This window comes from Musa acuminata, unplaced genomic scaffold (assembly GCF_036884655.1).
Source record: "Musa acuminata AAA Group cultivar baxijiao unplaced genomic scaffold, Cavendish_Baxijiao_AAA HiC_scaffold_1137, whole genome shotgun sequence".
Lineage (NCBI taxonomy): Eukaryota > Viridiplantae > Streptophyta > Magnoliopsida > Zingiberales > Musaceae > Musa > Musa acuminata.
Window position 1 is genome coordinate 1,301,714 of NW_027021349.1, and position 14,598 is coordinate 1,316,311.

The 14,598-nt window shown below is 34.9% G+C and overlaps 1 protein-coding gene across 6 annotated transcripts; it reads left to right on the forward strand.

The window, feature by feature from the left end:
* The first annotated feature begins 734 nt into the window (after positions 1-734).
* Positions 735-12,299, forward strand: LOC103999738 (protein FLX-like 3). 6 transcript variants are annotated; one of them, XM_009421572.3, is made up of 6 exons: positions 735-873; positions 1,562-2,100; positions 2,185-2,330; positions 2,684-2,763; positions 11,084-11,204; positions 11,484-12,299. In XM_009421572.3, the coding sequence occupies exons 2-6, from the start codon at positions 1,568-1,570 to the stop codon at positions 11,495-11,497; spliced, it is 894 nt and encodes a 297-aa protein (XP_009419847.2). In that variant the 5' UTR covers positions 735-873; positions 1,562-1,567; the 3' UTR covers positions 11,498-12,299. The 6 variants fall into 6 exon arrangements, 5 of the variants coding, with proteins under 5 accessions (XP_009419847.2, XP_065035022.1, XP_009419846.2 ...); XM_065178950.1 differs by having other exon boundaries at positions 759-877; XR_010512622.1 differs by lacking the exon at positions 11,484-12,299 and adding an exon at positions 4,872-9,986 and having other exon boundaries at positions 763-919; positions 11,084-11,210.
* Positions 12,300-14,598: the final 2,299 nt, after the last annotated feature.

A 14,598-nucleotide genomic window follows, 5' to 3' on the forward strand; every position in this document is an offset into this window, starting at 1 on the left:
AGATATTTTTGTCACTAACATTATTCCAAGATAATATACTATAAATCAATAAATTTTGATGATGTTAGTAAAAACTTTGATAGCAAAATCAAAGGATCAAATTCCATTCTATCACTTATCATATAAAAAATAAAAATAAAATAAAAAAAATTAGGAACTTACTTTTTAGAGCTCTTTTTTACTATTCATAATGAATCCTCTTACTGTTTATAATTTTTAAAAAATTAATAAAATAATATTTTATTATTCACAATCCATATAATTCTATTTTTACTATCAACTTTTTCTTTTTTTCATTCCCCATAGCTCCCCTCTATGCACACTACTTTCACTTGCTCTCCCTATTGCCCAAGCACTAGTTTATAGACTTGAAATATAATACCTTCTGGGTTAATATAACTCACATAATAATAAATATGAAAAACTATATCTCATCTCCTTTTCTTCATTTTTTATTTTATTCTATTTTATCATCTGTCTTTTTTTTTATGTTATTTTATATTATTTTCATCGATTAGGAGGAAGAAGGAGGAGAAGAAGAAAAAGAAAAAACGAAAAGAAAAGAAAGGTTATACGTAAGGAGTGAAAACAATTTATTAGAATTAAGTTATAAATTAATGATATATATATATATTTATATTTATAAAGAGATGATTTATAAATATTTAAAATTTATAATGTGGCATTATAAATAAAAAAGGTTTTGTAAATAGTAATCTCTAAAAATTAATATGAAAGTTTACATGTATACCCCAAAAAAAATAAATCGTCTCGTATCCGTGCAACGGGTGTCTCAGGAGCGACCGAAGGCAAAACGGAGAAGAAGTCGGAGGCCTTCTTAGGGTTTGGCCACGAGAGGGGGGCGTGAATCCGGTCGGTAAAGCTCTCTTCCCCCTGTGTCGCCTCTTTCTCCTCTCAGGTTTCACTTCGAATCGATCCCTGCTTCTCCTTTTAGCTCTTTTCCGTAGTTGGTTTGATTTGTTTTCGTTGTTTGAATCAGCCTTTTTTCGTTTTAGGTTCGTGAATCACTCTTTTGTCGGTTTTTTTTGTTTTCTTTAATCCCAATCTAGACTAGTTTCGGGAACCATATCGGAGGTTCTTCTTCAGATATCAAAGCACTCATTGTTTAATCATGGAATTTCTGAAGAGGAGATATGCCTTTTTGGCTGCGTGACCGTAGGCTTATATTTTTCTGCCTAATGTAAACTAATTTTGAAATACCTAAGATTATTCGTTGCGTCGATTCGGGAAAGAAGGCGCTCCCTTTGATCGGAGGGTCATTGTTTCTGAAGTTCTTTTCTGTTTTTTGTTTTCTTGGATGATCAACAACATATATGAACTATGCCACTGTTACTCATCGTCTAGTGTTTGGGGGAGAAACCAGATTGAGTTATTCGAGTGAAGAGGTTTAAGTATAAATGGATGCCTGATTGTTATAGGGTTCTGTGTGGATTTAAAAGAAAATCTGAATTTTCATGCTGCATAACAACATTTCTGAAGCGCAACTTATCTTTATAACATTTTTTTGTTCTGTTGATCATTTGGTTTCATTCTGGTATAGATCAAGATGGCTGGGAGAGGCCGTGTATCTCGCCAAGCTTTTGAACAGGCTAGGCATGGTCATCCTGCCGCTCCTGGAAGGCCCTTTGTTGAAGGCCCTTTCCTTCGCCCACCTCACCCTGCAGCACTTGAGGAGGAACTTGAACTGCAGATGATGGACATTAGGAGGCTCTTGGCTGACAATCGTGTGCTAGCCGAGGATCGTTCAGCTTTTCACCGAGAGCTGATTGCTGCGAAGGAAGAACTGCATCGAATCAACTTGGTGATTGCAGATATTCATGCTGAGAAAGAAGCCCGTTCAAGGGAGCTGATTGAGAAAGGATTGAAGCTGGAGGCTGATCTGAGAGCCACCGAACCTCTGAGAGATGAGGTCATACGATTCCGTGCGGAAATTAAGAAACTAACAACTATGAGACAAGAACTGACCGACCAGGTCCGGACTCTCACTCAAGATTTGACACGGGCACGAGCTGATAATCAACAAATCCCTGCTATGAAGGCAGAAATTGATGAGCTTCGACAGGAGCTTCTCCATCTACGGTTGGACTTTTAATAATTATACAATTTTTCACATGCCATGTCTTGTTCATTTATCTTCCAAACTGAAACTATCTTTGCTGGTAGGATGTCTATCGACTATGAAAAAAAAGGAAACTTTGAATTAATGGAGCAAAGGCAGTCAATGGAGAAAAACTTAGTCTCCATGGCACGGGAGATTGAAAAATTGCGAGGTAACTTGGCTAATCCTGAGGGAAGGCCATGGGACCTAGGTAAAGTTGCTGACCCTTTTTTTTTTTCCTTTTCATGTTTTTCTTTATGAGTTCAGTCACAGCACCAGAGTAGTCTCATTGGAGATCTAAATCTGTTTATTGAAGAATACTGTCTGTGACAATGTCAAGCCAAATGTTGGTACAAAACGAAGTGTTGCTAGCGTGTGTTATCAACCTGATCAAGGTTACTGTATGTTTGAGCCGGCTGGAGATGGTTTCTAGCCCTTGATGTTTTTATCAAAGATCACATTCTTTTCTTATGATGAATTCTATATTCTTATAGGTTTCATTTTTCATATCAGTTTTGTTTTGTTTCATTCATTTTAACTTCATTGTATGATGGTTTACTGAAGGTGGAGGTTACGGGATGAATCATGGCAGCCCTGAAGGACCCATCCCTTCGACATATGGGTATGAATACGGTGTTCAACCGGTAAGTTCAATTTGAAGATGTTTAATTCCAAAAGTTATTTTTTTATCAATTAATCATCCAAAAATGTTGGTTCCTAGCTATTAATATTCTTATTCCATTTTATCATTGTTAGCCTGTTGCTGACAAGGCTTCCCTCTATAATGCTGGTTCTGGATCGTGGGGAGCTCTCGACAAGTCTCGCTTTGCTCGTCATTGAGACTCATAGTTGAATTTCCCTCTAAAATAGGAATTATGTCTATATATACTGCAGATGTTTCTACACTTGAGGGTTAGAAGTGCTATCTTGACCAATTGGTGCCTGCTCCACCACATTATCTTGATAGATGCTGTTCATCATCATAAGCAAGACGACCGTATTATTCATTTTTTTTGCTTTTGTTGGTCGAGGAACTGCTTTGCATGATTTTAAATGAGAAATATGGGACATATGTTTGACATATTCATAATCCTTTCTTGAACTGTAATTCCATGTTACTTTCTATTTTGGGCTCAGTTAAATGGTTGGTTGAATCTTCTTGGTTTATGTGGGTCTTATATTTTTTTTTAACAATTTGTGGGTCATCCACAAATGTATAAACAATTCTACTTGGCATTGTTTTTCACTGAGCCGTCCAACAGGGAGACTAAACAGAGGATTCTTGACTTATCTGAAGGGGTTTTCTTTCTTGGCCTTTAGGAGTAGCAGGTAATATTTTTGATGATTTTGTTTGTATTAACCTGGCTGAACTTTGGTGAGATTCATGTTACTGAGACACTTCCATCTGAGGTACAATCAACCACAGTAGCCTATCTCTTTCAATGATGATGTTCGGTGTCATATGTTGATATGATAGTGGTCGACCAATCTTGGTTGATGGTGAAGTATAATGAAGTAATTAGGCTTTGTAGGCGGAAGGGTTTCATTTGGTGGGGTCTTAGATGTGCATTTGGCCTACTTGTTTATCAAATCATATTTTTTCACTTATACATGGTTATTCTTTTTTGTTGTTTACAATAATGAAATATTGGAGATGTGCTAATTATTGTTTGAGATGAGGCAGATATATAGTTCGTTAAGTTGATTAGGTCTGTTTAGAATGTTTCTGGATGTGGAATCCTTGTCAAGGAATAATGGTTGGAATCTCTAATTGTCTATGTAGGGGACAGAGTCTATCCGTCATTGTTATCTCTTGCCGTAATTTGCTAAAAGTGATGTACCTGGTCAAAATTTTTTGGCTGACACTAAGTACTCCATGTGAATTATCAGGTCTCTTTGAGAAAGCCCAATCTCTTTGTGCAATCGCTAGAAGTGAAACATGCTAATTATTTCTTTGTGTTAACAATTCTTTTTATATGACAGCCTAAAAGAGAAGGTTGTTATCCTTGAGAGTTACTTTTGCCGTAGGTGTACCTGGTATGATAGATGTAGCCAACTTCAAAGGTAACCAGTTGAAACACTGATTTCAAATACTTTGTTCCTTCGGCAAAATGACTGGTGTCTTTGTCTCTCGTAATTGTATGACATTATCAGATGATTCCCCACGTTAAATTTAATAGAGCATTTGGATGAAATTAAGTTTCAATCTTAAAGACCTGTATAATGTGACAGATGGAATGGTGTGCTTTTCTTATTTATGGAGGGCATAAAATTCTTGTGTCGTCAATGTGGTAAGAAGAAGAACTACAGGTTGTGACGTCCCAAATATTTAGGATTGGCTACCGAGCATTATTATGGGGATGCTTGCTATCTTGTTCCATTGATTGACCTGTTGGCCACTGGCACATGTTTGCTATCTGTGGTTTGGTAATAACTTGGACAAATCTCAGCCTGTATACCTGCAGAATGAAGAATAGATGAGTTGGTTCTGTTATTTGGATCAGATGCGCATCAAGGATTCTTATGATTTGTTAATGGATCATCCAAGTTTATCTGGCTAAATATCCTGTGGAAGAAGCTTTCATGAGCACCAAAAAAGTTCTCTTGAATCTCATACATTTGGAGGATGTTGCTCTTATTGTTTACCATATGTATACTACTTTTGTTTTTGCCAGCTTTCCTACAATTGTTTTCTGAGCAGTATACAAAATATGTTTGATCACGATATGAAATCTTCCTTGTCTCTTTGAAGTGTTGAAGTCCATATGGAGATGGATTGGCTGTCTATATGCAGAAGCATAGAGGCAAGTTTTCTTTTGATAGCTTGGAATTTGGTTCGCTGCATACTTCTTTAGATGTGCTTATTTGTTTGCCTTATGATGTCTTGAGTGTCATATTTTACCAGAGACAAGTTGGCAAATGGTTGAGGTATCCTCATTCTGTAGCTGGTCAATACTTTTGCCACTTCTAGTGGAATTTCTGAGCCACAAAATGTATCTACTTAATAGTTGGATTATTAGCATGCAAGACTATGTAAATCTGGGGCCACTTTTCTAGTGATGCTATTTCTGGTACAAGCACTGCAAAGTTGTATAGCCGTCGCTGGTATATAAGGTTCTTTCTTGTGGCCTATAAGTGATTTTCCTGGTACGATAGTGATGCAATCTAGTTGTCTGGAGGTTGTTAGGTTCCATTGATCGTCCAATCAATGAATAACAAATGACCCAAAAGAGCTTTACAATAGCGATGGTTGTTAGGTTACATTGACTATCCAAATCAATGACTAGCAAATGACCCAAAAGAGCTGTCAGTTGAATCCAAAAACCTAACAAACTGAGCATGTGAAGGCCAAAAGTTCTGGTTTTAGATTAAATGTGATGAATATCTGGTTTATTTCTTATTGTTGTTGCCTCGTCAGGCTTTCATTATACAATTTGACTAAGCTTCAGGTTTTGATATATTTACATAATTATTTGGTTGGTTTGGTCAATAGTTTTGTTGTATTGCAAGATGAAGAATTAATTTTTAATCTGAGATGGATGCCAAAGATAAAATATGGGACTCATCAATTACTGATTAATCTTTTTTTAATTGCTGTTTAATCTTTATGGAAGAGCCATTACTGACTTGAGTTTTGGAAATATCTTCACTTTGATCCTTATTTAGAAGGGACAAGTGTGTTAGCCATTTCCTTATTGATTTTTGGAGTTCAAATGTGGATGTGGTTGCCTGGCTTTTTTATAAGAAGCTTATTTTTGTCCAACTCTTTTGACTTTCCTGAATTCCTTTTTCTATTTGTTGCATTTTATAGCAATGGCAGAATATTTAGATAATTTGCTTTATTCTTTTCTGGATGCATCAAATGAAGCAGATATTGTGCCATCAGAGATGCAGTTTTTTGTATTGCCTAATAATCTCGATCTAATAGGAAACCTGATTAGTGTTGCTAGATTATATAGATCAGATTGAAACATTGAGTGATTGCCATTAAATGGTATTAGTGCCTTTGATCCATTAATTTGCCATGGATATGAATCTCAGATGGTGAGAAATACAGATGATGACGACATAGAGAGTTTGCAAGAATAGAGAACAAAATTCTAGGATTGGAATGATGAATTACCTAGTTGCGGGTGAAGTATGGAAGAAAATGGAAGATTCTGAAGTCCTGCAAATAATGACAGAAAAATTCATGAGAACTGCCTCAAATGAACATGGAAGGCAAGTATGTTGGATCCTTGCTCTCCTGCAGTGGTAAGTGAAATGCCTGCTCTAAGTTCTATGGAACCACAAAAAGATGATATCCCCTACTAATTATAGGGTTGCAGCTAGTTGGTTTTTAACAACTGGGACAACTTGGTGCCGGAAGCAGCCCAACACCCATAAAATAGTGGATGGTCGGATACTGGTTCCCCAATCTGGGGGCATCCTCATGTTGAATTCTCTTACCAATGAACATCCTTGGTGTAATTTTTGCAGGAGGTTACAGACAACAAATAGACCATGGTTTTACGTCTCACCTCGATCAATACGTGTCCGTCCAATGGCCTGTTGACTCGGTGGCATGTCTCGTGGCATGTCCCTCCCAACATTGTGTATAATCTTTAAAATAAGATTTGTGGCATGTGCTGGCATACCGTGTGTCAGTATGCCATTATGTGCCAGGCCCTAATTGGTCAGGCTGGGAAGCAGCATGGGTCCGGTACCTCAAAATGCTAAACCATGAAATAAACTATATGTAGAGGCATGGACAAATAGTGGGATCTGATGGTTAAGCAAACTTAGGTATAAATCTCGGTCCACTACTAGTTATGTTAATAAGATGGAGCAGTATGCCAGGTATTATGCTGACATGGACCACATGTATAACCAGAAGAAAGAAAAAGAAATGCCGACTGGTGTATATGGTTCCATGTGGTCCTTGGTCGGACTAAAAATATCAGTCCATACTGTACCAACATTTGTTTACTTGTAAATTGTCATGTAGAGGTCTAGAATTCCATTTAAAGATCGATGTGAACTGTTCATAGATTGGTTGAATTGCTTTGCTTGCTTCCTATAACTTTGCTAAAGATCATTAAGTCTTATTTGCCGGAATGGTGGTGCAAGGTGCTGTGTAAATGTGATATAGTCCTGAGATTGAGATTTTAAGAGTCTTTGCTTGCGGATGAGATGGGGTTGTGATAGATGAATGTGCTTAAAACCCTTCTTGTTTACATTCCATTAAGTTGTTCATTACTTAGTACCCATTTCTCATTGGATTGGTTTCAGAGAAATATGTTCTCATTAAATCTTAGAAAGTATTCTGACTTTCTTTATCTATGATATGAGGAATCTGGTCTCATGTAGCAACCTGATTCAGATCATCTTATGTGATGCATATCTTTTTAAATGTTGTAAACAACGAGAGCTTCATATCGGATTTGTAGGATGGTAATTGTTGCTATTGCATGATTATATTAGTTACCTTATGTTATACAATAATTGTTGCTAAGCATGTTTGAACTTTTAGATGCCAGCCAACTCATTCCTAAACACATTAGTAGTAAGATTTCATTAAATTATTTGCAGTGTCATGTTAACATGTGTTTAACTTATTCAACTGATGTGATCTATTGGGTTTTCTGTTTTTTATCATACTTTATCATGATACTTAAGCGCTAATTAGCATGAGTTTCTTTCCTTTTGTTTGCCAAATACAGTTTTCTGTTTTGGTGTGTTTATTATAAGTGAATAAATTTCCTTCAAACACTTTCTCAGTTATTTGAATTAGTACTGGACATTAAATATCTACTCAATCCCATTCTTGGAATTAATCTATGTCAGCATGACTACTTGTGAAAGAAGAATTTCTACTTTGTAGATTTGAGAATCCTACAGAATCCTGTCGACATAGACCTCTGGAACTCTAATAATACAAACTCTAATATCTATGTAGTTTTCATATTCCATTTGACATTTATAATTGAGTTCTAATATCTATGACCAAAATATGACTCTAAAGGATCCTTAATGTAGAAGTCAAAAAGAAGGATGGAGCTTGATACAGAAAGTAAGAATTTAGAAATTTTAACTTAGGCTTTATCATGAACAAATCTTGACACAAATGAAACTAAATTCTAACCTCTTCATATCCCTTTGTTGATGGCCAATGGTGATCTATAAGCCTCGTCCAATGGGATCAATGAACCAATTTCTTTCGGATGGTTTACTTAGACTTGAGCAAGGGAATTTTTATAAACTTGATTCGTATATTTGTGAAGCTTTGCAGCCACTTACAGTTGCAATTAGGCATCTCTTTGAAACTAGTTGAGCTATTTGGACTGATCCTTTGACCTTTGTTGGCAAACATAGATTGCAAACATAGTCTGCAATATAGCTTAAATTATCTTTTAAGCTATTGGATTGCATTTGTCTTTTCTGTAAAGTTTCCATACTTTTAACTATTCTCCTCATGTTTTGGATTATTTTAATTAGAATTATGAATTTGGTGCTTTAATGTGGTTTTTAAGAGCTTTGTGAAAAGAAATAATATGAAGCTGCTTGATGAAAATAAAATGTTTTAAACTTTCTTCTTTTCCATGATGGAAATTCTTTTTTCTTCTTTAATCATGAAGCCAAACCATCTTCCATTTTCCTTTTTTAAGGTTGGTACACCTTTATGCTAGCAACCATATGAGAAAGCTCCAGGTATGTTTTATTTTGGAATGCTTAATGTTAAAAGTTCACTCTCATTTGAGAAATTATAAATTATGTGCAGCTACGATATAAAAGTTACCAAAGGTGTTTTATATCTCATGGGTTTTATAGTTATTTATGTTGAATCCTGGATTTTGATGATGAAATCAATTTATGAGTTTACGATCTAATATGCGTTTAAAGAAAAGTGATATAGGACTAACTACGACAATTAAGACCTAAACAATTACAAGACAAGAAATCTAAGTTGTCCGGCATATCATTGGTTCATCTGAACTCTCGGCGAACTTCCGACGCATCGTCCGAACCTTCGGTGTATCGCCCGATCCATCAGCATGTTGACTCCCGCAACATCCGATCTTAGTACAATGTCCGATTCTTTCAACCCGATGCTCGATCTCTGACTCCGGCCTAACGTCTGATTTTTCTACTTCAATTGTTTTGCATTTTCATAATCGAAGTTAGTCCTGCATTACTTTTATCAAAATGCAGATTTGATCGTAAACTCATCAATCGATTTCATCATCAAAATTCGGGATTCAACAATCTCCCATTTTTTGATGATGACAACCAATTGATGATGGAGTTTAATTAAACTCCTCCTATCTATATGTTATATTGAGATAAACTTGAATTCAAATAAATGATAACCTTCTAATCCAAGTTGAAACGATTTTTATCATGATCATATGCAACATGTCATTGCTTACTTCATATGCATATCATCATGCATTAAGGTACATCATAATATTATAAAAAATCATAATATCAAAGAGTGCAAAACATTAAAAAGTACATTATAACATCAAAGAGTGCAAGAGGAACACATCAAGGAACAATTGACTTCTCCCCCTTTGTCATCAACAAAAATGAGGAATATACAAGCTACTCAAGTGATGGTAATCCAAAATGCTTAAATAGAGTATCATACTGAGCATTTAAAGTGTCAAGTCATCGATGAATGTGTTGCATCTCAGTTAAAATTTGATCATGACGACATGACGAAGTTCAATTCGATCCAGTCGAGTTGCGATGGAATCAGCAGATGAGGAGGGTGCTAGATCCGTCGGAGGTGCTGCCTCAAAGGGACTAGTAGGAGGAGATTGATTTCCCCTATGTATAGGTGTTTCTGGTTCTGGCTCAGGTGGGGACGGATCAGTTCTCTTAGGTAATCTAGTCCAAACACCATTCATTACTATGCATCTTAATCTTCTTAATAAGTTTCTATTGATAATGTTGAATCTATCTAGTTTCATAATTTCTTCATTTGGTGGAATGACTATGTCATGTGCATGTATCAGTCTAGTAATCAAGTCACCATATGGAAGCATCATTGTTTTCTTCCCACTGACAATTCTGCAGTTCCAGTTCGTTGAGTGACACCAATGAGTTCTTTGTCATGTTTGGTCCAACTGCACTGGTTCTTCCAAAATCACTCAGTTCTATAATAAGAATCTCTTGAGGGGTTTCCTCAGAAGCTATGTAGAAGCTACACTAAGATACTGAACAAGAACATAGAAATTTGATGATAAAGGAATTTACAAGCCCTGAGTTGGTTGTTTGACTTGGATATAAAGTACATTGAAATTCGATTGGAATAAAACAGTTTGATCTACTTGAATTTGAGATTGAAAATTATGTTCTCATGCAATATTAACTCAATGTAGGAGTTAGCAACAAGTACTTTTTCCTGCCTTGTTGGTGCCCAGGTGAGGTTAAATATATATATGGCTTAATTAGTATAGTATGAATCAAGCGATCGAGTTCAGGCAGCCTTCTGTGAACCTGTGGAGATGGAAGCTTAAAAATTGTAGCTTCCAAGAACGAGCAGTGACATTCAAGTTTTTTTTTTTTTTTTCTGTCCCTAAAACTGTTTACATATTATCACCCATTTCATTTGAAACCACTTTTATGGATAACTGGATTGCTACATGTGGATTCCTTTATTTTCTTAGTTTTCATCCTGATTAAAATTATGTGGTTGTTAGATGTTGCAATAAAATAGTGTTCTGGGGTATCAGAACACTTTTGTAAGTTGGATTTTGAAGGGTTCTACTCTGGTGAGCATTATAGCCACCAAAACAATTAAATATTCTGTGATTTGTTTTAAGATTGTAGATTTATTGGAGTTAAATTAGAGTTAATGGTTGAAATTGTTGTTTCGATTTGTGTTCTCTTGTCATTAATCGACTCAGATACTTCTCGTCTTCTGAACTTGTTTGTTAATTTGGTCGGGACTAACTAATTCATCGAAAGCTTGTTTAGGGTGCAAGAACAAAGGCTGGAAGGATGTTTGTTAAACAAAAGCTTGTTTACCAGAAATCTGACATGCTGTCTTTTTCTATGCTGGTTTTCCATGTCAGAGGCTTCAATATCAGTTCTGAAGGTTCGTGAGAGCCACTACTTTTGTCTTTGTCCACTTAGCTCAAAGCTTGTTTCTAGATTTTTGCCATTTACTTGAAGTAACGCCATTAAATCTGTAGTACCTTAACCTTGAATTGATATATATGATGCATGTTGTTTACCTTGCTTTCTATCTTTGTCATGTGATGTTTTTGAATTCTTTGTATTCTCCGCTGTATATTTCTTGCTAAAGTTGTTGCAGTTTCTTTGGGTCCAACGGTCTTCTTTGATTCTCATTCTAGTTTTCTTTTCCCTGCAAAAGCTGATAGATCTTGATCATGAGATGAAGGTTCAAAGAGCACACTGCAGTAGCCATAGTATGTCGAGATCAGCCCCAGTTGTCACCATCCGTCTCAGACTTCGATTGCTGGAGAACAGCAGAAATCATCAGCAAATATCGACAAACTAACTTTGAGAAAATAAAATGTGTGGCTACAAAATTTGATCTTCCACCATCCCCTCGAGCAATGATGAACGCAATGTATTGGTTTCATAACTTGCAAGTGTCTGAAGACAAGCCAAAGACCATGTTGGAGTCGCAATCAAGAACATTGTCACTTTGTAGCAGCAAAACATAGGTATGAACTAGTGAAGTCGATGACAGAGAAAGGAAAGGCTGAGCTTGGATTTAGTTTATAGCCTCTGTCAGCACCACAATAAAAGGAGTTTGCTGCTCTAAAAGTGTGAAACAATCACAACTCTGCATCAAATTCAACTGCACCAGCAAAATCTCTGATGGTAGTGTATGAATGTAGTGCATAGGTGCTAAAAGATCAGGTAGATAAGTAGCAGCATGTGGAGCAATTCTCTCACTCACCAGAGTTGGCCATTTCTCTTAACTAGAGCTTCATCTTTGAATCAGTAGAGCATGACCCAATGGTTTTTTGTTGCAAGGCTTCAATAATCTTCCACCAAGTGAGGGATCCCCAGTCAAGCAACCTTGCTATTTGAAAAATAAGAGTCAAAATGCATTCAGTTTCACTTGGAAATGAAATCCATTTCTTATGGTACTTCTCATGTATAGCATGAATGAGGAGGTAAAGTCCCCTGAAATTTTTAATTGGTTATATATGTATAATCTCTGTGTCAATGTGTGTGTGTGTGTGTAATATTTACTTTTAGTGTTTGAGAGGCAGACTATGGATGTTTGAAAGGGATTCAATCGCATGGGCTCTCTGACGAGAGTCGATATTAGCATCATAAGGAAACTAATTGGTTCATTATTATGATGGTAATAATATAGGGGTCTGATGGACGATTTGATAGTATAAGCAAATAAGAAAATCATAATATAATAGTATCTCTAATGCCATATCGTTGACTAGCTATTCAATGTTTCAAAATCTATTTGGGATTTTCTTACACATGTTTTGCTTCTTTTCATAAATAAAGGGGTGTAGAGGTTCTGCTTGCTTGATAATGAGGAGAATGTTTTGTCTTGGAATGGTGCCTCTACATACATTCCAACTGGGCAATATCTGGTGGCCTACGTTCTGTATGACTTGGTTTTAATGGAATTTGCTTTCTTAAACAAATAAATGGTATTGGTGTTGGGTAAATATGAAGTCTCCGTCAGAAGTAATTCTAGAGATCGTTGTTTTTAGAATCACGAAAGAAATCGAAAACATCGAGTCAATCGATCCAATTCATTTATAAGATTATGGATGTGATAACCCACAGTAAACAGTAAGCTTAAAGAAATTTGATCTAATTATATAAGTACAATTAAAATTATTTAAATATCTTTAATTTAAACTTTTTTTTTATTTATTTAAGAAGATATTTATGTTAATTTTGAAAATTATGATTCATGCGAGCAATATCTCTCTTCCACTGTTTATCTTTCTATTATCGTTCGTTCTCTCTCTCTCTCTCTCTTCGTATATTTGTCCACCTATCTTTTAAGTCTAGTTACCAAAATGAATATGAAAGAGAGAACCATATAATGTTGTAATAAATAAAAAAAAGAGTTTGAGATATGATATAGAATGGATTCCTTGAAGTAGAGTAAATGACATTTTGATAACTAAAAAATATCTATTTTAATCTATGAGAAATTCATATACAATCCCCTTACTATTAACAATCCTCTCAAAAATAATAAAATATAGTTTTACTATTTATGATCCTCAATTATCAATCATACTCTTATTCTCCAATTCCCTTATTTCATCCAAAAATATCGCTCACTGCTTGACCAGTGAAGAAGTAGAAGAAAAAGATGATATTTACGTCCATTCGATGTCGCTCAGATGCTTACAATTATGAGAAAAAGAAGGAAAAAAAAAGGAGATGATGATGAGGAGATTTATACCCATTTATAGAGGGGTATCTCAGAGACATTAATTTTTTTAAAAAATAATAATATAAATAGTAAAAATGGATGCGAATGGAAATCTTTTTAAGTAATTACTTCTTAGATATTGCCATATGTTATTTAATATAGATAAAAATTAAAATTCATGTTTATAATATTGGTCGATATTTATTTTTATCATATTGTATACTACTGAAGTTTTATTTTCATTTATCTAATCACTCCATCATCGAGCGCTATCGACGTCGCTCATTGCTCGACGAGTGAAGAAGTAGAAGAAAAAGAGGATATTTACATCCATTCGATGTCACTCATATGCTTGCAATTATGAGAAAAAGAAGGAAAAAAAGGAGATGATGATAAGGAGATTTACACCCATTTATAGAGGAGTATCTCATAGACATTAATTTTTTTAAAAATAATAATATAAATAGTAAAAAGGGATGCGAATGTCAATCTCTTTTAAGCAGTTACTTCTAAGATATTGCCATATGTTATTTAATATAGATAAAAATTAAAATTCATGTTTATAATATTGGTCGATATTTATTTTTATCATATTGTATACTACTGAAGTTTTATTTTCATTCAACAAAGATTGCTTATTTTTCATTAATTATAATATTTTTTATTTTTTTACTATGTATAATTTTTAATTATTTTTTATATTTGTAAACATTCGATCCAAATATTCTCATAATTAGGGGGGAAAGGCCTATATGAGAGATCTTTCAATGATCGAAAAAATAAATTCAAATATTATTTTTGCAACTCAAATCCAAATATTCTCGACAAAAGTATCGAGCATGCTTATAAATTTCTTGCATTAAAGAGATATTAGAACACTAATTAACTGACCCCAACAAAAGTAAATCATATATGATTTTAACTAAGATGAGGGATGCATATTGCTACTACCTTTTAGTTGAAGTTGGGGCTAAACTCATTTACTTCCAAATTCAAGAAGACAAAGAAGAACAGAATCAAATTGTGCTGTAGAGACTATATAGTGTTCTTAAAAAACCCAGTAGTAGTCTCACAGAGATGAAACCACAAAGAG